This window comes from Limanda limanda, chromosome 15 (genome assembly GCF_963576545.1).
Source record: "Limanda limanda chromosome 15, fLimLim1.1, whole genome shotgun sequence".
Lineage (NCBI taxonomy): Eukaryota > Metazoa > Chordata > Actinopteri > Pleuronectiformes > Pleuronectidae > Limanda > Limanda limanda.
This window is the reverse complement of record NC_083650.1, coordinates 1,125,698-1,152,142: the sequence shown is the minus strand read 5'-3', so window position 1 is coordinate 1,152,142 and position 26,445 is coordinate 1,125,698. Positions and strand designations below refer to the sequence as shown.

The window sequence follows — 26,445 nt, the reverse complement described above, 5'->3', positions numbered from 1 at the left end:
TTATTGTCCAATTGAGTCCAAACTAGACATGTAAGACTAGAGTCCCAGCCTGATGACATCTACACAGAAATCATGACTTTAAATCACAGCGCCCCCTGGTGGCTACAGGAAGTGAAGTGTTTATTGTCCAATTGAGTCCAAACTAGACATGTAAGACTAGAGTCCCAGCCTGATGACATCTACACAGAAATCATGACTTTAAATCACAGCGCCCCCTGGTGGCTACAGGAAGTGAAGCGTTTATTGTCCAATTGAGTCCAAACTAGACATGTAAGACTAGAGTCCCAGCCTGATGACATCTACACAGAAATCATGACTTTAAATCACAGCGCCCCCTGGTGGCTACAGGAAGTGAAGCTTTTATCCTTGCCACAGAGAGGAAAACGCATCCAACGCTGAGACGTGCGCTTGGTCATCGACCGCTCTCTCCCCCGACTGCAACAGGCTTCAACGTGCAGGTGCTCGGGCCCGCAAGTGCTACAACGTAGCCCTAGTTTTCTAATTGTGATTGTAGTTACAGATGGATGACGTGTCTCCACTTCATCCCCCTGAACAAAATTTAGGCCCGGTAAAATGAAACAAGCCATGTTTGGAAATTTTAAACATCTATACAATGTATCTTTGAGCACAGGCTCAGGAACAACAATTGGTGCAGAACAGTTGGGAGGAGATCGGTGGCCATTCGGAATTGAAAGAGGACAAGGTAGAAGTGGAGGTTCATGCGAGACCGCTTCCTTCAGGCATACAACAAGGCTGTCAACAGGCGGAGTGGGGATGCTGCTGACGGGGTGGATTAACCAATTCTTTGGCAAACAAAGACATGGCAAGTATCTAATTTAACACAATTAATCTAGCTTCAACTTCACTTGACTTGTTTGTCCACTAGCGGATGTCTTGCTTAACATCCATGCAAAGGTAAAGGATGGACAGAAGTATAAATGCACTGTTGTTCGGAACAAACCATGAGTGTAGGTTGAACCACAGCCTCTGAGGACGCATTAATTAACTGGCCTGGAAGAAATGTTGCCACTGCATGTTGATGTGTAGATAACATTTATAATCTAGGAAGTTTGACTTTTCTTGTAGTTTAGTGTGTACGTCAGGGTGCCACCCCTGTCCCTGCCAGAAGAGCTCATGGATGCGAAATGTATTTATGTTACACAGGATTTATCCATTTTTGCCCTCTGTCACAATGGATAAAAGCTTCTGCTAAATGCTTGATATGTTAATGTATAAAGGCTTTCTTCTCGTGTTTAAAACAATCTGTCATATATAAGCATGCATCAGATTTAGGATTAAACAAACTCTTATGGCGGCTGACATCAGTGCTGCAATAATGCCACCCTCTCATACTGCCCTAATCTTGATACATATTCTGAAAAAAGAGTGGATGTCAAACAGTGAGTGAAACAAAGCATTGCATAATGTTTCATTTAGAATAAGGGAAAAATCTCTAAGAGTTCCTTTATTAAAGCTGTTTCTGGACATTTACTACCTAGGCTAGCTAGTACTGGGATGGAATCATTCTGTTGAAAGGGTTTATACAAAAAAGGATGAGAAGAACCGGAAGGAAATCAGGTTATTAGTGTGTGAATATGAGCATTGGAGTCGGCCAAAACAAAATCTAGTTTAAAGCATAAAACTGCTTTTATATTTCAAAATTAATGAAAGACTCAAAGATGCAAGATTATGTCCAATTTCTTCCTTTCCTTTCATGCTTTCTCTTTGTGTCAAATTTAACAGCAGCCCCTCTCCATCCAAAAGAGATATTATTATGTCTTTACTCAAGTAACCGCGGCATCAGGTCATTTAACACAAGAGCTATGATAATGTTAAATTAAGCAATGAAGCAATGAAGACCATGTAGTATTTAGATGAAATCTTTTACTGCCAAACTGTTTTTTTTCATGGATGGACAAAAACATGAACAAGTTCTTTCTAATCTGCACATTTATGTTGCTGACAAAAAACACAAAGATTGCAAAACATAATGCTCAAAAACATAAATCGAAAATCTAATGTAAAAACAAATTAATGATGAAAGTTTGTTCATTTCTGAGAATAAAACAAATGAGGTGACACTTATATACGCACAAACACACGTTTTTTACTACTAATTCTTCTATCGTGAGGACACTCATTGTCATACATTTCCTAGCCCAGGGGTCGGCAACCCGCGCCTCTGGAGCTGCATGTGGCTCTTCAGCCCCTGTTCAGTGTTGTTAATTTCAAGCATATTTTTTGTGAACAGTAAACTTATGGAATCAGTTTTCATATGATGAACGTGAGTGAACGTCACGTTCAAGTTCATTTTTTTCAAATCACCATCGTATTCGGCCGTCATGAAATACCAGGAGCGGGCGAAGGTGTGTGTGTGTGTGTGTGTGTGCGCACATACACCGGCCCCGGGGCTCTGCCCCGCTCACTCACTCAGAGAGACACAGTGAGATCAGAGTTTGTCACGTGAAGCAGCTGGTCACTGACTGACTGCTTCTTAACTATGGAAAAGGTGAAAACACAGAGTTTCTCTGGCCACAGCTGTTCAGAGATCAGCGCCGCAGCTTCTTGATCAGAGCAGAAGCTGCAGGTGGTTTGTACCGAGATTCAGGTTCTGTGTCCTCTGTGCTCTCACTTTTTGTTTTAAAATTTCGTCAACTACAATATGCGTCACATCCTATTACGTTTACGGCCCAGCGCTTTTCCCTGCAGGTCGCTGATCTAGAGTTTCCGACCCCCTATCCTCGTTACACTAACCATGGATAAATTATCAAAAAGAAAGGTCTGGGAGGAAAATAGAGAGTTTAATTCTGCGTGGACAGATTTGCTTTCACTGCCAACGATGCTGGCTTACCTATATGATTGATATGTGGCGAGGAATTGGCAAACATGTACACACCCGATACAAAAATGTAATGTTTAAAGATATTTCGAAAACAAGGACAAAGCATTTGCTGAAAAGTACAGAGCTGGAGAAGAGCGAAAAAGCATAGTTATGTGTTCAATTTATTTCAAAGTAGGCCTAAACATGCCAGTGTATTTTGTTCTCCTCTTCATAAGAGGTTGGTGCTTTCCTTTGTGGTAACAGGTAAAAATAGCAATAAAATGTCAACAGTTTTCTTTATTGTCGTTCTATAATTTCATAAATGCAACAAACTATAATTTAAAAAACTATATATAAAACTTTATAAGCTGTGTTATCAAATATGTTTTGGGGCTCCAGACTATTGTTATTTGGGGGAGGAGGGGGCAAAATGGCTCTTTTGATAGTAAAGGTTGTCTACCCCTGCCCTAACCCAAACCTAGAAAAACCATTACCCCAAAACCAAGTCTTAACTCTCAAACAGTCATTTGAAAAAATGAGGACAAGTCAATGACCCTCACACTGTAGGGTCTATGCTTAAAATGTTCCTCCTAAAGATATAAGTGCAGGGACACACACACACACACACACATAACTTGTCAAATCCCTGAGCTGTGTGGAATCAATGTGGATTGACCCAGCGGAGACGGATTGCTTGTCACTCCAGGGACAGAGCCCCCCCCCATCCCAACCCCGGCCACTGCCACCTCCAACACTTACGTAATACCACAAGCATTACATAAGAGCTCTGTGGCTCCAATACAGACAGAGTCACAGAAAGAGAGAGAATCCTCCAAATCCGATACATCATTAAAGGGACGTGAGGAGGTTGCTGTACTTTAAGTGCAGCAGAAAAGACACTGCTTTATGGAGATGACAGATGGCTTTTCCTGCATCTATGACAAAGCATGCTGAGCTTCTGTTGTGAATAAGCTGCACATATGAACACACATTAGCTGTGTCTCAACTCAGGGGCTGCATCCTTTGAAAGACACAGTCTACCCAGCACACCATGACTACCTCGGAGTAGTCTATCACCTAAAAACCTTGTATGTATAACCTACCTTGAAGCCTTATATTTAGCTGGGATTTCCTTGTATTCTTGAGATTATTTAATTGTTTTTTATATGAGGCAAAAGGTTGATGGATTTTATAAAACACCAATGAATAATTATAAAAATAATTATTTGTAGTTTATCCATTATTAAACATTTACTATATGTGAAGAATTTCCCACTACAGGCTTAGGATAGGGAACTGAATCCTTTTCCTTTGAAAGGACACAGGGGTGGTCATTTCCATAGCCTCTCTCTGATCCAAGACCTGTGGCTGGGGATAATTGGATCTCCATTATCACCTACTGACCAATGTCTATTTTCTACTTTAATATTTCTGAATAGTAACTAATCCTGGCCGGGATAAAAAAAAATTAATATTTGTTGAGAGGAATTTTAGAACATTTAAGCTAAAAAGTGTCAGACTTCTACATCATAAACTAGAAATTTAAACTGTCTCATGAATTAATTGTCTGAGCAGATAAGCTCAGGATGTAGACCCTCATCACCTAATGTACATATACGCAGCAGTGGGCACCATGGACCAAAACTGTATAATTTTTATGTAAATTCTTGACCCTGTGCCTTATGCCTATAAGTGGTTAATAGTTCACATAAGAAAGCATGCAGACGCACGCACACGCGCGCACACAAACACACACACACACACACACACACAGCAGCATGTGGTTGCATTTATTGCCACAGTGCTTACAAGTTAGTGGGTGGTATTACCTAACAAGTCGGACATTCGTCAGCAGGACAAAACAGTGAAGAAATGAGAGGAAAACGAGGGGGAAGCACTAAGAGATGTCAACTCTATTTACTTCTTTACCTGTAAATTGTCTAATAGCATCAGTGTTAAATAAGTGCAAATAGATATGTCTTTATAAAGGTTCTTACTGTAATTTAGAGAAGACATGTACAAGAACAATTTGAGGTTTTGTATCTTGCCCAAGGACACTTCTGCATGCAGATGGGGAAGATTGTGGTCAGCTGGAGGGCAGTGATCACACTAGCCCTTTTATAAATAAAAATGTATAAATAGATAACATTTTTTAACTGTGTGATTATTATTTGAATGTTTTTTTATTTCAAATTTTACTTCGTCAAATTATTCCTGTTTGTAATGTGTATTCTTTTACAAATACATTAATTTACATTCAATAATAATTCCATTTTACTATCTTGGTGTACCATTTACAAAAACATGGACGGTTCTTGTTTTCGTGTGGATCTGGAAAAGCAGTGTTTCCTCAATGACGTACTGAAACAGAAATGCTGAGGCAGATTTTCCTCGAGTCGCACCTCTCTGTGCCATGTACGTTCCCACTTTTATTTACAGCCAATAGGTATTAATTTACTTTTTTTTTTTTTACGCCTGGCAATACTGAGTTACGTCCACTGCGAGCTGACCTGTAAATATACCGCAACTTTAAATGGAACTGTGTTAAATTTGGTGATTTCTTTACAAAAACACCCCAACAAGAAAAACAAAGGACAAAAGAGCTTGGTCTGGACCGACCTGTTTTACAGATTCCGCAGCAAGTGATGAGGACGAGCTTACACCCGGAGCTTCTCCCACTCTTGTTATGAGAAACAGAGGTGACTAACTCTAGTCTTTTACACCTTCCCATCTTTGCTGTTTTTTGAGCCTAAAACATCTCTCTGAAAAATCCAAAGGACATGAAAGCTGCCACAGGCACAATGAGGCTACATTTCCGATGAAGGCTAAAGGACTGGATTGTGTTATTTTTTGTTGAGTCCCGCTTTAGTTTATTGGTTCAAGTCAAATCAGCTACATTCAGCTACATCCAGCCACAATAGTTTCATCTCCATACAACAGACTTGGTAATAATCTAACCACCTTCTAGCTTCGGATTTTGAACTTCTATTTGAGTGATTTTTAATTTCCAGCTCTTAACTTGTTAAGTTCAAACAGCCTCATTCACCAACCGTTTTAAAGAAGAACTTTCCCATAACAAGCAGATTCTGACATGAACCATGTTTTCTTATCCGGCATTTGTTTTTAGGTGCACACTTACGTACACTTGACTACTGACATGCTACTAAATCTACTAAAATAAATCCTCAGTTCTAATAGACCTGAAATTATCCTCTGATTTGTTTTTAATGGTTTTAATATTCAAAAGGGAAAAATCTACAACAAAAGGACCAAGACATTGCACTTTCCAGTTTCGCTTTGATTCACATTCCCCCCTGACATCTTTTCCGCTTCAGTGAAATTCAGCATGAACCCATAGGAGTTTAGGACATGACTAATTTCACATCATTCCTCCTCTCCACAATTTCAATTTCACCACTGTGACAGACTTTCAACAAGCTCTGACCAGGAGTATACTCTGTCTCTCTCTGTGCCCTCTCACATTTCCAGAGAAAGAAGGAACAGAGGAGGTCTACTCCACATTGCACAATAAGAGGGTATCAATACCGGCTCAACAGGCAGGCATGTGTGAAAGTTAGACTGACAAATAAGAAAAACCCCAGAAAGAATGATTGAGTAAGTGAATGGATCTGTGTATAGAGGCCAGTATGTATCTATCTGTGGGAGATGAGTGACAGCAAAAGCTGCTTATTGTTGCAGATGGAGAAAACTGTGTGTGTGTGTGTAACTTTCCAGCTAAAGGTTACATGGTAATACTGGCATTTAATCAGTGAAGCAGCAAACGTGGGCAGCAAGAAATCAGATTATGACCTGTGCTGACCTGGGACTCATATTAGACAACATAAAAAACCAATATAATCTTTTTTCAGTGTCTCACTTTTGGATGAAGGAGTGTGACTGGAACATGTCCAATATATTTATCTGCCCCTGTATTAATAACATTACGCTTTATTAAGTGCTGTTGTTGCCACTGCTCTCATGCTGCTTTTCTGGCCCATGGAAAGATAATTCTCAGGCCATGTCATCCTACATGTCATGACATCTGGATGTCGTTAGTAATGCGAGTAATTCTCTTGATAAAAGTTGTAAGAATCATGCTTCTGGTGTGGCAAATAATACTAAAAGATGTGTGCAATACAAATATTACCTTGAAGGCTTACAGTTGACAAGAAACACAGTTTGCAGTTATTTAGTATTTTTAGCAGTATACTTAGAGTTCTCGGGGTTTATGAAGGGACAATATACTCACACAATGAAGGACACGGTTCACATTATGGTGTGCTCTTTGAGCATAATGTGAGGGAGAGGCGGACTATGGAGAGGCGGTGGACTAGTGGCAGAAACTTTGACTATGGGCAGAAAAGGTCTCTGGTTCGTCTCTGGTTCGTCTCTGGTTCGACTCCACGGAGAAACAACAAAAAGACGAACCTGTCTGTCCAAAAATCCAAGAGGCTTCTCCCTACCCTGTTTAGTGCCCCTGAGCAAGGCACCTTACTTCCCAAACATCTGCTCCCCGGGTGCCGTACATGGCTGCTCACTGCTCTGTGTGTCCTGCACCAGATGGGTTAAAAGCAGAGGTTAAATTTCCCTATAATTGCATGAGTGTGCTTGCATGTCTGTGCATGTGTTTGGGACAAATAAATGTATCTTAATCTTCATTGTTACCAATCATGTTGATAAGGGAAACGTTATTCCAATTTCCCAAGAAATATGGAATTTAATATCTAGATCATTCTTTGTGGCCATTGGTGTAAATACATTGCTACATAAATGACAATGTCTCTGTGATCAACAGATCATTGACAGGATAGAGCTTGTTATTTAACTCTCTGTAATCAGGTACGTGTTTATATAATCCTGTCCTAAAATACATAACATTTTACATAATACAAATTGTTACCATGTTTTTTGTAATTAGAATTTCCTTGGATCTCTTGAAAGGCACTTTATAAATTCAAGTTATTGTATATCAAACCAGTTTAGTGGTATAACTTAAGTCTGTAGAAAAATGGGTTGTAGATGCATTGTGTCCTTTTAAATTACTTCTGGGAGATGCCAAAGCCAGACATTTTCAAATTTTCCACAGTGACTTTATAACTTAACTGTTGCTTAATGTTAAAGTTAAAGTGTAACTTTACTGATTTTCCACCTGCTTTATATCATTACAATATCGATAGTATATAAAGATGACCAATGTTTAATTTCACAGAGTGTTGTCTGAAACAAGATATCCTCAGTTTTAAGTTGCCAAAAGTACTTTTTCCAGCACCATGCCTGTAACTAGAACTACAACATGAACTTCTGCATTTTTTGTGCGACCGCCCTGACAGTTCAAACAGAGAGTGATGGTATCTGAGTCAAAACATACTGGTTGAAATGAACTGGCCAGAACAACAACTAGAAGGCCATGGCAGAGGTTATATTCCAATAGAAATACAAGTTGAGATGAATTGCTGGACTCAGATATTTCTTTACAATTTGTATATTTGGGATTTGATCAAATAAAATGTTATAAACTGGAGAAAATAACAATTTAAATAATTATCACAATATAATTTCCGAAACTTGAAAAGAAACAATGTGACATTTTCTTGATAGTTATAGATATCAACTGATATGAAAATGTTTACCTTAATATAACGTTTGGCCATATCCTCCAGCCCTAGCACTGACAGTTAAGTAGAATATCAGGTCTTTTTTTTTAACTTCTTTAAAAAACTCACCCCAGCTATGTCTCACGGTCCTGTATGTGTCTCTCCCTTATGCTCTGCACTTCAGTTAATACCATGAAATCAACAGCACAATCTTCTTCTGACCAACAGAAAGATTACATGTGCCCTGGCTTTAATGTGCCCTCCTGACATGGGCTACACTACCCTCTTTATACCTTTATCTCGGTAGAGCTCCATAATGCCCCAGCCCAGCCCTACACATGAAAACACAGAACTATACAAGACACATTGTCCACATACAAGTTGCTCATACACATATGAACACACACACCACCCATTAGAAGTGCCCCCTTCATAACATCTGTGTCTACATTAACAGATGGACTGATATTATCCCCAACACACGCACAAACATATATATATATGAGCCCAAACATGATGCTTACATCCTTTGTTCCTGTAAAGTTTACAGTGTAAACCATAACATCACTGTGTGGTTGTGTGTGGGGGTGTGTATATCCCTTATCGGTAAGTAGTTCTCTTGCTTACTTGAATTATGTAATTTAAGCTGATATGATGGAACATCAGTTGAAATCAATGCACGCCGCATTAGGATCAGATTGGGTCATCATGTTGATTGCTACATCTGAGAAACCACCATCAGTATGTTTGTCATATTAACCAGCAACCGTGACTCTTAGCTGTGGCTAAGGATGAGGTTTATGTTATAGTTATTAGCATCAGAGCTCAGTATACCTGTATTCACCCCCAAAAGTAATCATCCTGGCGATCATCTTTTAAAATAACCACAAATGCTTTGTTGATCAGTGAATCGAAAGAGATATTCATTCTCTTCTCTGTTTACACTAACAACATCTCATGCAGCAGTGAAGGAATGACATTTAAGTATGCAGATGACATGGCTTTGTGGCCCACCTGACTGAAACAACTTGGTCAAACTTCCCATCTGAACTGTACCTCAGGTTTGTGATAAGGAAAGCTACCATGTTCAAAGGGACACATCTCACCCCCTCCACCAGTCCTTCCAGTTACTACCATCAGGCAACTGTTACCATCCATGTTTCTTGAATTAACTTAGATGTGTGCTATGTGTTTGAAATGTAAATGGTATTTATTGTTGAGCCTTGTTTTGCCAATATGCACTGTGGGTTTTCAAATGTAACTTATGTGCGTATTGTCAAAAGGAGAATTTCTCTCACTTGGGACAGACAATAAAGTTGATCTATCTATCTTAGATTATCTGGCTTGATTTCACATTGAAATAAGTAAACAAAAATGACGCCTTGAGGGTGTGTATGTGTCTGCCACTGTTTCAAGTCCGATGTTAAATCCGTATCATTACAAAGTCCGTTTCAGTCTCCCCCAGGGTCCAAAGTTCAATCCAGTTCAAACAAGGAAAAGCAGATACAATTTAAATAAACTGTTCCGGATCAAACTGTGCAATCTTCAACAACCAACAACTCAGGAAAGTGAACAGAAAGAGAAAGGTCTGTGTTGCTTCAGTGAAAACAGCCTTCCTATATGTTCAGGGCACTCACGGTATCGTCGGTGGTCAAGTCGGTCAGATCAGTCGGGCATCAGCAGACTGGCAGATACAGGGAAACTCTCAAGGGAATAAGCATCCACCAGATGATTTCCTCCTGATTCCGACTTCAGAGACCAGGTGTCTGCTCCCAAGCGGCAACAACACGCACTTTTGTAAAGGTAAAAAAGACCATTCTGCTCTGAAGATACAAGTCACTTCTGCATTTGTTCAGATTTACCCAGGATTGTGGTCCCAGGGTTGTGATTGGATACACACCTGCAGCTGTGGCAGCGTGTAGGGTTTGACAGGGTGACGTGTCCTGGTTCCGTCTTCGCGTATCACTAAACGAAACCAACGTCTGAACCCAGCCTACGTTTTGGTTCGGGAAATCGTAACAGATTCGTAGTGGTCTGGTTGGTTGTTTTTAACTAAATCAAATCTTTTGCACACTTTAAAGCAGCTTTAAACCTGAATCTAAAAGGGAACAATGCGTTTCTGTCAGTATAATGGAGAGAGAGGCAGTCAAACCAATAAAATGTTGTCAGTCAAACACTGATACTATTCTATCCTGTATCCCAGAGTCCATGTCCCGGTCTCTCTCCTCTGAACCCTCTGAACAGGGTCTGTCAACTGTGACTCTTTGGTTTGCACCAGCACAGTATTTAAATGTAAACATCCCAGAGGAGATGAGGAACTCCGAGTGGCACAGCAAGTTGCAGGAAGCAGCCAAGAACTGCTTCAAGCAGGAGGTCAGGTAAAGGGCAGGTGATATATTTTTCTAGGAAGACAAACATGTATCAGGCATTTTACGCTGCCTCTGGTTGGCTTACTCTTATATTCTTGTCCTAACTAACTTATCACCACTCGTTATACCTTAACCAACCGACCCAGCCAACAAGGCAACAAGTATTAACCAATCAGAGAGAAAAAGAACTTGCAGGACACTAATGAATGATGCTCACCAGAGGCGATTTAGAAGTGAGTGTGTGTCTCACTTCTACTGTGTTTACAACAGTAAGATCAGGAACATTGATGGCGAGTTGGTGTAACCTGTACAGTTATGGCTTGCATATTAAAAAGTAGTTATCTACATCTCTGCAGCACTCATTTCATTAGAACAGCAACACAAGTGATGTAATTCACAGTAACTGCAGGAAGTGTTGAATTTCAATTAGCTTAACAGCCTAAGGGTAGAGTGGTCGTTCTTCATCAAGAAGGTTGCAGGTTCAATCCCCACTCTTCCCCATCTGCATGCCGAAGTGTCCTTGGCAAGATACTGAACCCCTAAAAAATAGCCCCTCATAAAATGTTGAGTGAACTAATCGGACAAAAGCGTCAGCCAAATGACATGTAATATAATGTTATGTAATGGTGTTTAACATTATTCAGAATTTATCCAGACAGCCGATAAACCTAGAGGAGGTGTTAAGTTTGCATTGACAACAACAAAATCAGCAGTAAATAAAAGTAGTATGAATGAATAGAACATTATTATTAAATCAGTAAAATGGAAACAGTTATGTGGTTGTTTCTAAAACTGTATGTTTTAAGATTCTGGGTAGTAGTCAGTATCTTGTCTGATGTATGTGCCTTTGAAAGACACAAGCAGGGTTTTATAATGATAACGTATTTGTACCACAAGGAAAAAAATATGTATAGTCTATTATTCTAAGTGTAAATTCTTGGCAATCAGTTGATGTTTTGGGTATCTCCTTATGTGATAAGAGTTACCAGTTAAACCAATGTTAAAAACACATTTTGGCTTTAGTGTCATACATTTTGTGTGTCTATACATCATCATCATCTACAGGCTATTTTTTTGCCCAATGAAAAATCTGCAGTGAGAAATTAGTAAAGAAGATCAAAGGCGATGCTTTAGAAAAGCCAGTGTCTGTGGTCACTAATGACAGATCATAGTCACAAGGGATCTTCTGCCCCTGAAGATTATACACTGACAGGAAAATCTCAGACACCCAGTAGTTTTTGCATGTGCAGGTTTGGTGTCCAGGACAGACGTAGAGGGTGAATTCAATTAAAGAGAATAAAAGATGTCCTACAGGGCTTCATACGAGGATATTCATCTTTTTCACCCAGTGAGATGTCTGCTTGAAACACAAGAACAGTCAATTAACATTGACTTTCCTCCATACTGGCTTGTGTTAGTGTGTATGTGCATTTAAGGTGTGGAGCTGCTGTGTGTATGGAGGGTGATTTATTGGCCTTGTTAATACAAGATCTCCTTCGGAAGTCCCAGTGGGATTCTACATCAGCTGTGATCAGGGACATTTCTATGAGGGGCCGTGAGGGACATTATTCAGAATACCCTCTCACACACACAACTGAAATGCTCTCACACACACTACTGAAAAACTATACGCTCACACATACAACTGAAATGCTCTCACACACACTACTGAAAAACTATACCCTCACACACACAACTGAAATGCTCTAACACACACTTATTAAAAGCTCTCACACGCACATATGAAAAGCTCTCATACAGACATGAAAATTTCAGTTGAAACGGAAGGTGTTTCAGTTGAAACGGAAGGTGTTTCAGTTAAAAAGGAAGGTGTTTCAGTTGAAACGGAAGGTGTTTCAGTTAAAAAGGAAGGTGATCAAGGATGGAATCTCAACCATGTGCTCAACAGCCCTCAACCAATTTAGCAGAAGCAACGGCATTACTCAACAATATATTGGCCTCAGCGGAGGCAATCAGGACTCTGTCTGAGGCCTCAACTGTTCCCTGTCTGGCCTCATGTTCATAAAGCAAGTTGCGAAAGCATCTATACAATGATCCTAGTAGATTACTCACATCACTATCATCATGATTATATCTGGACACAGCAAGAAATGTAGATAGAGTTTGTGTATGATCATCAAGCTCTCTATAAAGCCTCTCCTGACCGAAATTGTTGGATTCCTCCCTTTGCAATGAGTCAATGCATTGCAGAGCACTAGTAAAAAAACTTACAATATCCTCTTCATTGCCTCTCACCTCAAAAAATAAAGTTTGGACAAGAAAAACAAGGAGGATCAGGTGAACATGCATTGTGGTTGAAGTACTACTTCAAATCCAGTAAAAGCACATGCACTTCCTGGTGTGGACTTCCTGTTTCCTTCAGTTGAAAGGAAGGCCTTCCTTTTTAATTGTAATGCATTTAATTGTATTCACCACTGAACCGTTATATTCCACAATACTATGCAAGAGCATTTCAGTTGTGTATATGAGCACATTTCACTAGTATGTGTGGGAGATTTTCAGTAGTGTGTAAGAGCATTTCAGTAGTCTGTGTGAGAGCTTTTCAGCAGTGTGTGTGAGTGCATTTCAGTAGTGTGTGTGAGAGCTTTTCAGTAGTGTGTGTGAGAGCTTTTCAGTAGTGTGTGTGAGAGCATTTCAGTAGTGTGTGTGAGAGCATTTCAGCAGTGTGTGTGAGAGCATTTCAGTAGTGTGTGTGAGAGCTTTTCAGTAGTGTGTGTGAGAGTATTTCAGTAGTGTGTGTGAGAGCATTTCAGTAGTGTGTGTGAGAGCTTTTCAGCAGTGTGTGTGAGAGCTTTTCAGTAGTGTGTGTGAGAGCATTTCAGTAGTATGTGTGAGAGCTTTTCAGAAGTGTGTGTGTGAGAGCGGCGTTTTTCAGTTGTTTGTGTGAGTGCATTTCAGTAGTGTGTGTGAGAGGGTATAGTTTTTCAGTAGTGTGTGTGAGAGCATTTCAGTAGTGTGTGTGAGAGCGTATAGTTTTTCAGTAGTGTGTGTGAGAGCATTTCAGTTGTGTGTGTGAGCGTATAGTTTTTCAGTAGTGTGTATGAGAGCATTTCAGTTGTGTGTGTGAGAGCTTTTCAGTTGTGTGTGTGAGAGGGTATTCTGAATAATGTCCCTCACGGCCCCTCATACATTTCCATTTTTGTAACTTTGAAGTTTTTTATAAATGTGTGATCAGCTTTTGGTCATTCATCGCCACTCTCATTCATCAGACCAACTAGCTGCTCAAATTCACCGTTGACCACCGAGAATGATAATTAATAGTGATGTGTTAATAAATGACAAATGTTATGAAATAATCTCAAGCTAATTCTCCTTTCGTGGCAATTTGGATGAATGGATAGCCACTGATATCAAGATAAAAGCAGTTAAGACAGTCCATTATTACACAATAATGGACTATCCACATCTATCGATGCTGACACTTTTATTTAATTCAGTGGATTTGGTGTCAACAAAGTATCACATCTCAGTTGATTTTGACTAATGACCCACATCCATATGGTAGTAAACATTTTACTGAACTGAAAACTGGCCCTTCATGCTCCATTGGATTATATTTCTTTACACAAAGTTGACCTTATTTAAACAATACTTTCATTCTGTGTTGGGCTTAGTTGTTTTTAAAAAACATTTTGTGTTGTAAGTACACATGAAAAGTCTGTTTGAGAAATCTTTACTTGTACCCAAACTTAACGATGTTGTGCCTCAAACAATATCAAGACAGTTTTTCAAGATTTTAATCTTGTTCAGGACATGGCTGTGACATGGAGAAAACAATTCATGCACTGCATAGGCAGTCAATTATTTTATTACTCTCACTACACTATGCAATCCACTTTTTTTACCTGTGACCTGTGGGACAAGGTGAAAAGCAAGTTTTGGTAATGAAGTCAGGGGTCAAGTTCCAATGGAAGAGCTTCCAACCTTGTTGACTGAGCTTCAGTCAAAATGAACGAACAACTTGTTTCTGCTGAGACCTGAGATGTTTTATTGATTGAGCAGGCAGTGGTCTTCATGTTTTCTGACTTTTGTCATGTGTATATTCATTATTTGATAAGACTTTTCACATTACTAAATTATATGTATATGACTTTCCACAGGTAACCAATTAAAACTAATATTTAGAGGAGACTTTTATTTGTTTCCTTGCTGACATGACAGTCATTGAAGACTAAACACAACATGAAGTTGAAGAGTGACATGGTCCAATGGAACTATACCCACAAACACATTTACAGCCATCCGTACACAGTTTGGTTGCAGAAGGATTTTACAGTACACCATGATATAAAAACTGATGGTTATCATACCATTTACATTTTGTCATCACCTGTATTGAAAACAAATTAACCAAATGAGGATTTAGGCTGTGTGAGCATTTTGTTTCCTCATGTGCTGCATGTCCGACTTCTCTCTCACACACACAAACACACATGCAGGAGCACCATCTCTCCATGCAAATCTTCAAGTGTCCTGGTTATAACTTTAATCCCAACAGAAAAAACGTGTTGATCATTAAATGCGGATCATAAAATGTGATATTGAAGTAATTGTTTGTTCCTCTAACTCTGATTTACAGACAGAAACACACTGACTCTGATTTGACCCCATAGAAAGACACATAAACTTCCCTGCCTTAAAGTAAACGGTCAACTGCTTTAGTAAATAAATATAAATGGTGAAAATAATCCACATAAATAATCTTTAAAACTACAATAAAAACAATCATTGGTCTCAGTTGGATAAAGAAATTTGAAATTAACTGGACCTTAACCAACTACAATTGTAAAATCTTGTGCTTTTGGGATGTGGATACTTCCACCACTAGTGCTAACATGCAAACTAACATGCTTTAGTTAAATAGTTAATGTACATGTCATTTTTTATTATGGTAACAATTATTTTATGGATAATAACATTATTGTATACTGCGATACAGTGACTGAGATGGCAATCATACTGTGAAATTCTGATAGCACAGCGGCGCTAAAACAGTCTCTAAATGTTCCCCTGACACCTTCACACCACTTTTGTGCTGCACAGGTTCTGCTAAAAACATAATCCAGGATAAAAAATACACAAGTGACTGCTGTAACACACACACACACCACCAATAGACAGATTAAATCCAACACTTTATATGTAGCTTGCTTTACCATTACTCTGCTGAGTAATACAACAGTCAAGACATAATCTCAATATGTGTCTGTGCTTGTGTGTGGACATGTCCCTGTGCAGAGGAAAAGTAAGTGCAGTAATACACTGTATGTTAAACCATTATGCAGAGTGTGACATGACTCCCTGAACAGAGGAGAAGAGACACAACGGTAGATGTCAGCTTTAAGCATGCATGCACCGGCACTCAAACACACACACACACAAATGCACACTTTCATGACAGTCTGCCCCCACCTCTCACAATTGTTCAAAATTATATCACACAACTGTAAGAGTCTGTCTGGAGCTCTGAGCATCACTGCTTTGGCATCCCAGCAGGCTAAAGTGTCAAAATCTATAATTTAGGATCACACTCCCACCTACTGCATGCTGGGCATGTTCACCATGTTCTAGACATTTTTTTTCACCAAAATATGGATAAACACAATGCTTCCATGTTGTGCATTTAATGCACACAGGAACAGCAGAGAAATGGATCATCTTGTACAAGTAGCCTTTACATTTATACAGTTCCTGTGAACACACAGTTCCAAAATGCCAATAAGCGCTATCACATTTTCGAATTCAACCTACTATTCAAAATTATATATCGTTGTTATTATTATATTGTTTATTCTGTAAAATAACAGTTTTCATATTGGCGCATATGGACAGACATACAGATACTGCTATGTCTGTGGGCACCTAATGGCAGATTTTAAATGATCAACTGATAAATCAGGCTCATTTCATTTGCTGATGCAAAATCGAAAAAAATTGAACATCTATTTGGTTACAGATGTTATGTCTTAATTAATCTTATCTTAACAAGATAAGTGTTAATTTTAATTTCTCCAGAATTTTTATTAAAACTATTCCAGCGCTGCACACCGTAAGATCTCAACAAACCTCTATGACATTGCCCATGCATTGAGCTTAACATTGCATTAAAAAATTATTTGTGCAACACCTGGACCTCATCCGATTTCTTTTCAATGTTCATTGAAAGGAACTCATTCCACTGTAGAACAGACAATTAGCCAATATTCTTCCTACTGATAGTGTGTTTCTCTTCTCTCAGATTTTGGATTATTTCGTGGTGGTGGGATTATTTAACAGGAAATGATCTGATATGACGTGACAGAGATCCCCCGCCCCCAATCTCCAATCCCCACACATACATAAACACACACACCCTCCCAGCTGGCCTCTAGTCTCTGACATGCCTAGTGAGCATTCTTAGAGTGACAGATGGACTGCGGGCAAGGAAGGGATGGCTTGGTAAACACACACACATATAAACACAAATGCACAAGCACATACATACACAGTACAGAGTGGATAGGGGCAAACACACAGCATGTCCTTCTCTGCCTTCTCTACATAAAGCTGGAATCGTGCCCCCTTTCCTGCCTTAACCCACAGTCAATGTTCAGGGCTGGTCCTCCTGGGCTCCACATACCAGGGGATACATAAGGTTCCTGCCTTTCACTACCTGTTTGTTCTCCTGCCCTGCCAAGCACCACAGGCCACACAACACATGCAAGGATGGGCTATGATGTCTAAATAAATCAGATTGCAGGGATTTCTTTACCAGAGAAGCGGGAGATGGTGTCGCTGCTATGCAGATTTTACCCCTTTAAAAAAACTCATCAATCATTATGTGGTGGTCAGTGTTAATATTGTGGCCACAAACAAGTCATTGTATGGGCACATAGAGGAGTGAAAAGTCCTTAGATTATTTGTGAAAATTTCGACCTTTATGGTCCTTCATTGGATGCTAGTAACAGGTCTAAACAGGGTCTTTGAGAAAATCTTGATCAAGTTAGAAAATAGGAACAAAATTGACTTATCAAGAAGCAAGGTTTGACCTGCTGGTGGCACCAAAGGATCACTGAAGTCAGTCGGATTCAGGGGCCCATGAATGTCGGTGCAAAATGTCATGGTAATCCATTTAGTGAGATGTCAGTTCAGTCCCGAAAGTGGTGGACTGACCGACCGAGCCACTTTAACCCCCAATAACTCCAGGACTCTGTATATTTTTTAATATCCACTTTTTACAATGTTTTTCTTCCTCTATTCTCCCAGAATTGTCTCCAGATAGACTCTCGGCCTGCCTTTATGGCTCATTTTGGCTCAGTGTGCAGTAATGGAAAAAGAGAAAAGGGTCCCATTAAGCAGATAATTAGCTGCATGTTGGGAAAACCTGCAGGACACATGCTGTTGATCATGGTCTACTAGGACTCGAGGCAGTAGTTTCTCAAGCGTTATTAAAAGGATTTACAAAGCGTTTGGCTTTTGGGAGATGGGGCAAAACTTCAGTAAAACACAGAACACTGACAGTATCGACTAGGAAATAGATGTCTAAAGCCCCACTGGGCCAAATGCTGACTCCTGAAACACTGTGTCATTACACTCCACAATACAGTGGTGTTGACAGAAACAAACAACTCACAGCAGCTATTCTTAAAGCCTTACCAATAATCAGGCAAAAAATATGGCCTGTAGGTGGTGCTGCAGAGGGAAAAAAACGCCAGCCAAAAATGTCTTGTGTCTCTTTAAGAATTGTTAGCTAGATTTTTTGGGAATACAGAAAATCAGATGTAAAAGTAGTCAAACAACAACGGAGAGACATGTTCCACAACGTGATTAAAAGGAATGCTAACATTACCTTGAAGAGCTTTGCATATGGATGTATCACTTACATACTTTGAGTTCTTTTTATGCAGGGTATTGGTAGGAGTCAGTGCAAGGTTAAATAAGGCGTCCACACTTCATAGATGTTTGTTTAAAGAATATCATTGAAGAACTGTGAGCAATCACTTCAGCAGCTCATCTCAAACTAATCCCAGACTGTGCACAATGAATTAGTGAACAAGTGAGTGAGTACAGCTCCAGTGATCAACCCTCTTTGCACAGCTTTTGTTGACTAAAACTTACATTAATTAAAAGACTACAAGGTGATGACAATTAATTTTACATTCCAGACACACCTAGATGTCAATGATACAAATGTTTTTTTTGTGTCATTTCTCTTTCTAATTAATAGAGAGAGCAGAGTGAAAAGAAGCAAAGCGCAAAGGAGCGTTAAATCATGTTCCATTTGTCGCACTGAAATGTAATTAGAATGTAACGAGTCATCGTTTTATGGTTCATGAAGACATGATAGAGCAAATAATAAGCCTAAGTGTAACTGATGAGACAGGTCAGAAGTCTGCTGAGCCATGATCAATGATTGAATTAGATTAGAAGAGATATGAGTCACAGAGGAAAATAACAGACAGGGTATTTTGCTACAATGGCGCCCACGCTAATGCAGACAAATAAATACACGCATACTAATGAGGCAGGGGTTGCTGTTTGTGGTGCAGGAGCCGAGTGGAGAAATTTAGCAATCGTAAACATGATTATCTCTAATCCGTCACACTCCACTGTTATAATGCATAATTGAAGAATGTTTTTGCGTGTGTGTGTGCATGCGTGTGCAGCCATACCAAACACAAGATGAAAAAACTGATGAATGCACATTTGTTTGCTACAAATATATGCATGTGTGTGATTGTCAATGAAAGTCCTCTTGTGTCTCTTCCAGCCGGGAGTAAGAACATTTGTTCTTCTGTGTGAATGAGTGTTGATACTTTTGTGGGTGGTTAGATAAGAAGAGATAGTAAGTGCCATTGATCTGACCAATTAGAGCACAAACAAGAGTGCAGGGCCAAAAGTGGCTGCTGTACAGATGCACACAAACATCTTCTCTGACAGATTAGAGCAGGACTTTCTCACTCATGAGTCTGCTGCTGTGAACAATGACAGACAGTGTTCAACCACAGATGCTTCAGGTTTGTCAGATGAAACTAATAAAGTTGTCATGCTGCTGCTCACCTGCACATGTATTCAACATGGGTTTTAGTCAGAAATGATATTTGCTACTAAATTTTTGATCTAAGTGTGGTCATTTTCTAATCTGTAGAGCTTCCTTTTAGTTTTCATGTCCGATTTAAATCTTAGTTTTGCTGTTTTGTGCTGTACATCAGCTGTCAATCAAATACTGCTGACGTCCTTTTTCAACCATCTTGTTTTGATGGTAACTTTCTTTCTTACTCACTTTCTATATCTGAAATCAACCAAGATTGGTGTCAGGGCCAAAAGTTAAAAGGATTCGGAGAATTAAACAAAGGCATTTATCTACAAATGAATGTTACGATTTTCAGTTTTACATCATTATATGTTTTTTTTTTATTGGAATGAACCTTGACATGCGACTTTGGGGAATTCAGATTCTAAAAATCATGAGTGAGTACATCATGTCCTATGACCATTCAGTCTGTACTGTATGTCATGACAGTGCATGCTTAAAAAAAAAACGCAAAAAAAACCCATCTGTCAGTTACATCTGACACAAGAGGGATGTAAATAAATAATTTGTCACCACTATAGACAGTGTATGTACATATTTCACACCATATTCTTAAGGGACATAACATCTGTCCTGAGGTTGTGAAGTAACCTACATACTGGTTGCCCTTCAACCTGGATTAGTCTATAGCAGAAGTGAGATGCCAACTGAGAATTTGTGAAAAATATAACATTAGTTATTAAAAGGAGATCACAAAGAACAGCCTACATGTGTGTGATTTGATTTAAAAGCTCTAGTAGTTAAGGGGTGTCGAACAGCATCAGGAGGTTGTTCAGTTGCTGACTGATATTGCATGGTATACTGAATTGTAGGAACTTTTCTGATAAACTTTTGTTAAAAACAGTTTGATATTAGAAACTCCGAATGTTTGTTGTAGGTCAAATGTGTAGGTGATTGAGTGGATCAGGAAACGTTGATCTATGCATTCCTCGCGTTTCGAGGTAGAATTTGAATGTCGGGGCTAACGGACACTTGTATGACACCACAGGAGCAGTATGAAGGCATTTCATGGGGGTTATTCTGTGTTTTTTTTTACATTTCTTACAGTCGCCAGTTACTTCACTGCATTGGATTTCTGTTTACCACTGAAACTGTGGACTCAAACACTTCACCCACCCTTCCATAGGCTTAGTGATGAGTAGACAATTACATTTTTCAGACAACTATCCCTATAAGCCATTTTCAGACATGAACTCCGGAGAATGTCTGGAAAGTGCGGCCTGGAGTTTTTATTTCATACATGAACAACGCAGCAGGGGAGTCTCAGCTCAGACGGGTTCACAACGACACAGACATCTGGAGCGTTCAGGTGAGTGGTTGTGCAGCAGGGAGAGGACGTCAATGACAATGTCGTCAGATTTTTAGACCATAAGCTGTCTTGACATCTATTTCAGTGTCTTCTATGCATATGTTTGCGTTTTTTCATCCTGATATATCGTATTATTATTTTTATATATATTATTTTTTTCACATAGTTAACAAATAAGCAAACCTAGATATTCTCATATTCATATATAAAGACAATGACAGGCAGTTGAAGGCTCCAGATAGAGCTAGTAACTGGGCTTCGCAATAAAATTATTTTGTGTATGCCTGACCTTTCAGACTCAAAATGCATTGAGCCAACATTTGTGCTCAGTGCAGACTTTAAACGAAATGGATCCTGATGCGTTTCTTTTTTAGCTTTGGTAGACGGTTTATTTTATCTACCTCAAGAGCCACATCTATCTCTCATAAAGACCATCATACCTCTTATGCTGCATCCAGCTCAGCAAAGTTCAATTGATATACTCACTTGAGGGAGTCACACAGACCCCAGCGAGTCAACAGCAGAAGAAGCAACATTATTTTGGGAAATTTGCCACGTGTCAAAGATCCTCTGTTGCGTATTTGCATGGAGACTTTCAAGCGTACACCACAAAAAAAAGGACCCAGGCTATTTCTCCCAAACCGCTCCTGGGAAAGCACAACAATAGAATCCCCTTTTCCCTAGCAGAGGCATCTCACGCTCATTCCAGCAAATATCCTACTCCCTTATTCTCAAATAGTACCATTTTATCTCTTTTGCAAAGGTAAATTTAGCTCCCTAACAAAACTGTCAGTCTCAACATAATGAATCCTCCACTTACAAAAATCTACATTTTTCTTGTGAAATAATTTGACTTGCCAGTCTAGTGACTCAACCTGAAATAAGTTATGAAATATGCACTAAGATCTTCAACATCTCACGATCCTGTCCTTTGGTTGTGGGGTTAATCAAGCAGACAGTTGAACAAATTAAACAAATCCAATTAAGGACATGAAATGAAATTTTCACTTTCTTTGAGAAAAAGTAAGGTTTAAATGCTGTACTTAAGAGTCAATATTAGTTTACATGGAAAAAGTATGTGTCTGTTTGCGTTAGAATATGGGCAGCATGCACAAAGATGCACAAGCAACCATCTCCTCAGTGTGTTTATGTTTCTTCAGTGCAAAACACGAATGCTCAACAACTTGAAATTGAACTGATTGTGTCTGGTAAAACATAAACAAATGAGACGGGCGGAAAAATCCAAAGTTGACAGAGAAAGTGAGTGCTTCGGGGGAACGAGAGCGCTGAACAGACAATAATGCAGTGACAGAAGGGAGGGAGTGAGGCGTAAGGAGAACATTGTGAGGAAAAGCAGGAATAATCCTTATTAAGGTAAGGAGACAAAGCGTAATTAAACGGAAACAGCACATAAACGATATGTTTATATAGCTTTTCCATACAAATTCAGTCAGACTGCACTATCCATCATCACATCTCCAAACTGCTGGAAGGAGGAATGTGTGTATGTGTTTGCATGCAAGCATTAGATAGAGGTGGCGTTTACTATGAGAATGCTTGGCAGAGCGTCTGGCTTGTAAAGCCCCAAGATGCCACATGGAAAACACACACACACACACACACACACACACACACACACACACACACACACACACACACACACACACGCATACACATACACAAGCCCACAGGGAAACAAACACAAGGCATCTGAGTGTTTGGTAACTCAGTAGAAACTAGCAGACACACAGGGATGCACACGTGCTGACGCTGGAAGCTTTCAGTTTGAAGGAGAGCACAGAGAATTTCTACCTGAGACAGTTTTTCATCAGCTTTCATCTCAATCTCAACACCCGCTTGTTTTCTCTCTCTGTTTGTCTCTGGCTCCTCAGCAGAGGTAGTGCTGCTCATATTTCAGCCTCGGTCTCCTGAGACTGCATGGTGTGTTTGTAAAGGTGAAGGGAAGGGGAGGCAGGATATTTCTATCATCATACAGGATGTAATGACTAAGCAGTTTACCTACACAACTAAATAAAAAAAGACAAAGCCAGGATCTTCATTAAATACAATCTCAGGCGTGACATTTCAGTTTAAGAGTTAGACTTACTGATTTTTTCATTCAGATTTTGTTATGCTTTCCCTCAAAACCCTGTGTCACATAACCCCTGCTTGTGCTTAGATTTGCTCTGCTTTTTCTATAATTCTGCACTTGCACTCAGATATTTTGCCTGGTCAGATTTCCTGCGCTCCAGCATTATCTATTCTCTCCTCCAACTGCTGCTATACACCCTGTTTTTTGCAATCCGCCGATAAACTGAGAGGAAGATTGAGGGGAGTAACACAACAAACTTAATGAAACACCTAACGACATGGAACACATTTGAAAGAAGAGGGATGCGCCCTGTTTTACAGCTTGTGTGACTCCATGTCAAGTACATGAGTCGGCAGCGTGAGCATCCCTGGCCTGGTCGGAGTACGGAATATGTTGCTGTATTAGAGACTGAAAATGTTATTTAGTCTTAAGTTATTGTATTTGGTTAGGGTTTATATATTTTGTGTTTTTTTTTGTAAATTTATTAAGATGTAAGGGATAATATGTTTGCACTTATTTATATTTGTATATTTGAACTGATAATAGTTAATTTGTTAAATCTATTTTGACTTAGCAATAAAAAAGCTTTTTTCTTAAAGTAAGAAAAATATATATTTGAACAAATTTTATAATGAGTCAAAATAGGGTGAATGGACAACTTATCAAAGCACTTTCCAGCATAAGTATTAGTCTCTGTAACCCATTCTCACACATTCATAAAGCACTGTCTATGCACTGTCGGTAGCAATTGCGTGTATTTATCCAAGGACAATTTAGGATGCGGATTTCGAGCCAGGGATCTAACCACCGACCTTCTGGTGGACAAATTTCCATGACCAAACATTTTGTGAAATCTCGGAGTATACATGAAAAAGTGACAACATTTAATATTTAAGCTAACAATGAGAATTCCAAAGCACACAGTATACCTTAAATGACACAAACGAATGAGAGACAATCGTTTGATTGAGGTCTCTGTCTGTTGTAACCCATGGCATGTACTTTTCCATTTGTACCCAAGCATGGTTAAATCTACACTTCCCTGGCATAGTGCATTATCCCGCCTGCTTCCCCACCAAACTTTTCAATTAGAGAGCATATGCCTGCTTTTATTTTGATCGTATTTCTTTTAAAAGCATATGAATTTTTTAAAACTCAGCGTAAATGAACGACATGAAAATATGAATATAACATATTTCCATGACTTCTCCAAAACTTTTGGGATTTTATTTTTTTCAAGCACTTAACATTTTTACAATTCCATGACTTTTCATGACCGTAGGAACCCTGCATAAAACTAGATCCAAGTAAGTCCAACAGCTCGTATTATATTCAGTCTCTGGACAAAATCATGTGATTGTGTTCTAATCAAAGCATCAACATATGGGCGGCTGTGGCTGAGGGGTAGAGTGGTCGTCCTCCAAACTGAAGGTCAGTGGTTCGATCCCCAGTCTGAACCATCTGCATGCCGAAGTGTCCTTGGGCAAGATGCTGAACCCTGAATGGCCCCCCATAGAATAACAAAGTGCTGCAAGTAGATGCACTGTATGAATGTGTGTGTGAATGGGTGAATGTGAAACTGTACTGTAAAGCGCTTTGAGTGGTCTTCATTAGACTAGAAAAGCGCTATATAAATACAAATCCATTTACCATTTACAACATTTGGAGACATGAATTCCTCTGCCTTTGCCTTTAAAAAACACAAGCGGTTCTTTAAACAGCTTGATGTCTCAGAGCACTGCTTTCTGCTCCTGTAACATGAACTGTTCCATATGTAGCTCACGTTTAACCTTGTCACACAAGCTTACCTGGTTCAGTGCAGTTTTTCTCAGGCTCAGAATAGAGCTTTGACTCATTGTCAAAGACTTCTTGTAGAAGGTGACGACTGTCCCACCTTGCCTCCTCCAGGTCCACATCTCTGGAAGCATGATATCCTGACAGAGTTACAGAGAGACAAACAGGGAGATGATGGGATGGTTAGAATTGCTGCACAGTGAGTCTTATTCTTGTTAACAAACTACCAGCTAGCTAGGTGAACGACAGTGAATCCATCATGTTTCATCTAGAAAAAGGTTGTTTTATATAACACATAATTACAGACTGAGAGATCCTTTATACTTTTGGTCTTAAAGATGAACATTAGGGAGTTACTTCATATTCTCAAAATAGAGGCATACTAGAGGCATAATAGAGACATGCTTCTAGTTTCACCACATTAGTATTGCAGCACGTTGAGCGCCACAAGGCTGATCATTCCAGCTCAGTCACCCGGGTCACGGTATCCTCAAGTGTCCCACCTTCGACCCATCTTCGCTTCCACCATGCAACAGGCCCTGAGTTAGGTGCATAGTACGCCAGGGCCTCTATAAATAGCACCACACTCAGCTATATTTATCAAACAGCAGGAACATGAAACGTTTGCAGCGGTTGGCAAACAGCCATGTCACAGGAAAATGGAAGAGCAGAAAGACTGAGCTGGAACATGATACTGTGGAGTGATGACTGCAGCAGCAGGAATGTGTCAGTATTACAGTGGATACATGCTCGGAAGCATAGGTTTAGCCAATAATAGCTAATTATATCAGGGCTTTTATTCATTAGCTATTGGTCCATATAATCAAAAAAGGTTCACCTGGATTGTTACCAGCTGACTTTGGGATATGATTAGCCGATGTCCAAAATATTGAAGGTGCTCTATGTTTCATTTGAACAAACTACAGTTTCTATTACCTTTCTTCATAAAGCATTTGCAAAGAGTATTTTTTTACATTTGGAAACCAGCTCTGTTTACATTGTTGATGACTTGCTAGAAATCGTTTTCTCTGCTGTCACCTGTGAATTAAACACTGAAGGGGCTGTAAACCATGTCACATGTGCAGGAGCAACTTCACACACAAGACTAACAAAATGGGTTACCACTCAGAAAAATATTTCTCCATAGGTCAGAGTATCCTCCAGAACCCCATCTCCAACATCTCTCCTTTTCCAGCATGCAACGGGGCCTGACATAGGTACAGAGTACACCGGGGCTTCTATAAATAGCCCTATGCTCAGCTATATCGAACAAAAAAGGACTCCTCCGTGGCTCTACAACCACGGTCTTTGTATTTACTGCTGTATTTACCTTGTATTTATTGTTCATTTAACCATACTGTCTATCTGCAAT

General features: G+C 39.5%; 1 protein-coding gene across 1 annotated transcript in view; it reads right to left on the bottom strand.

Moving 5' to 3' along the window:
* The window catches only part of LOC133020731 (sodium/potassium/calcium exchanger 3-like), a 103,659-nt gene that overhangs the window by 46,028 nt on the left and 31,186 nt on the right, over positions 1 to 26,445 (bottom strand). Inside the window, exon 2 of the mRNA XM_061087428.1 lies at positions 25,088 to 25,213. Within this exon, the coding sequence (XP_060943411.1) occupies positions 25,088 to 25,213 (126 nt within the window). The remainder of the gene's footprint in view (positions 1 to 25,087; positions 25,214 to 26,445) is intronic.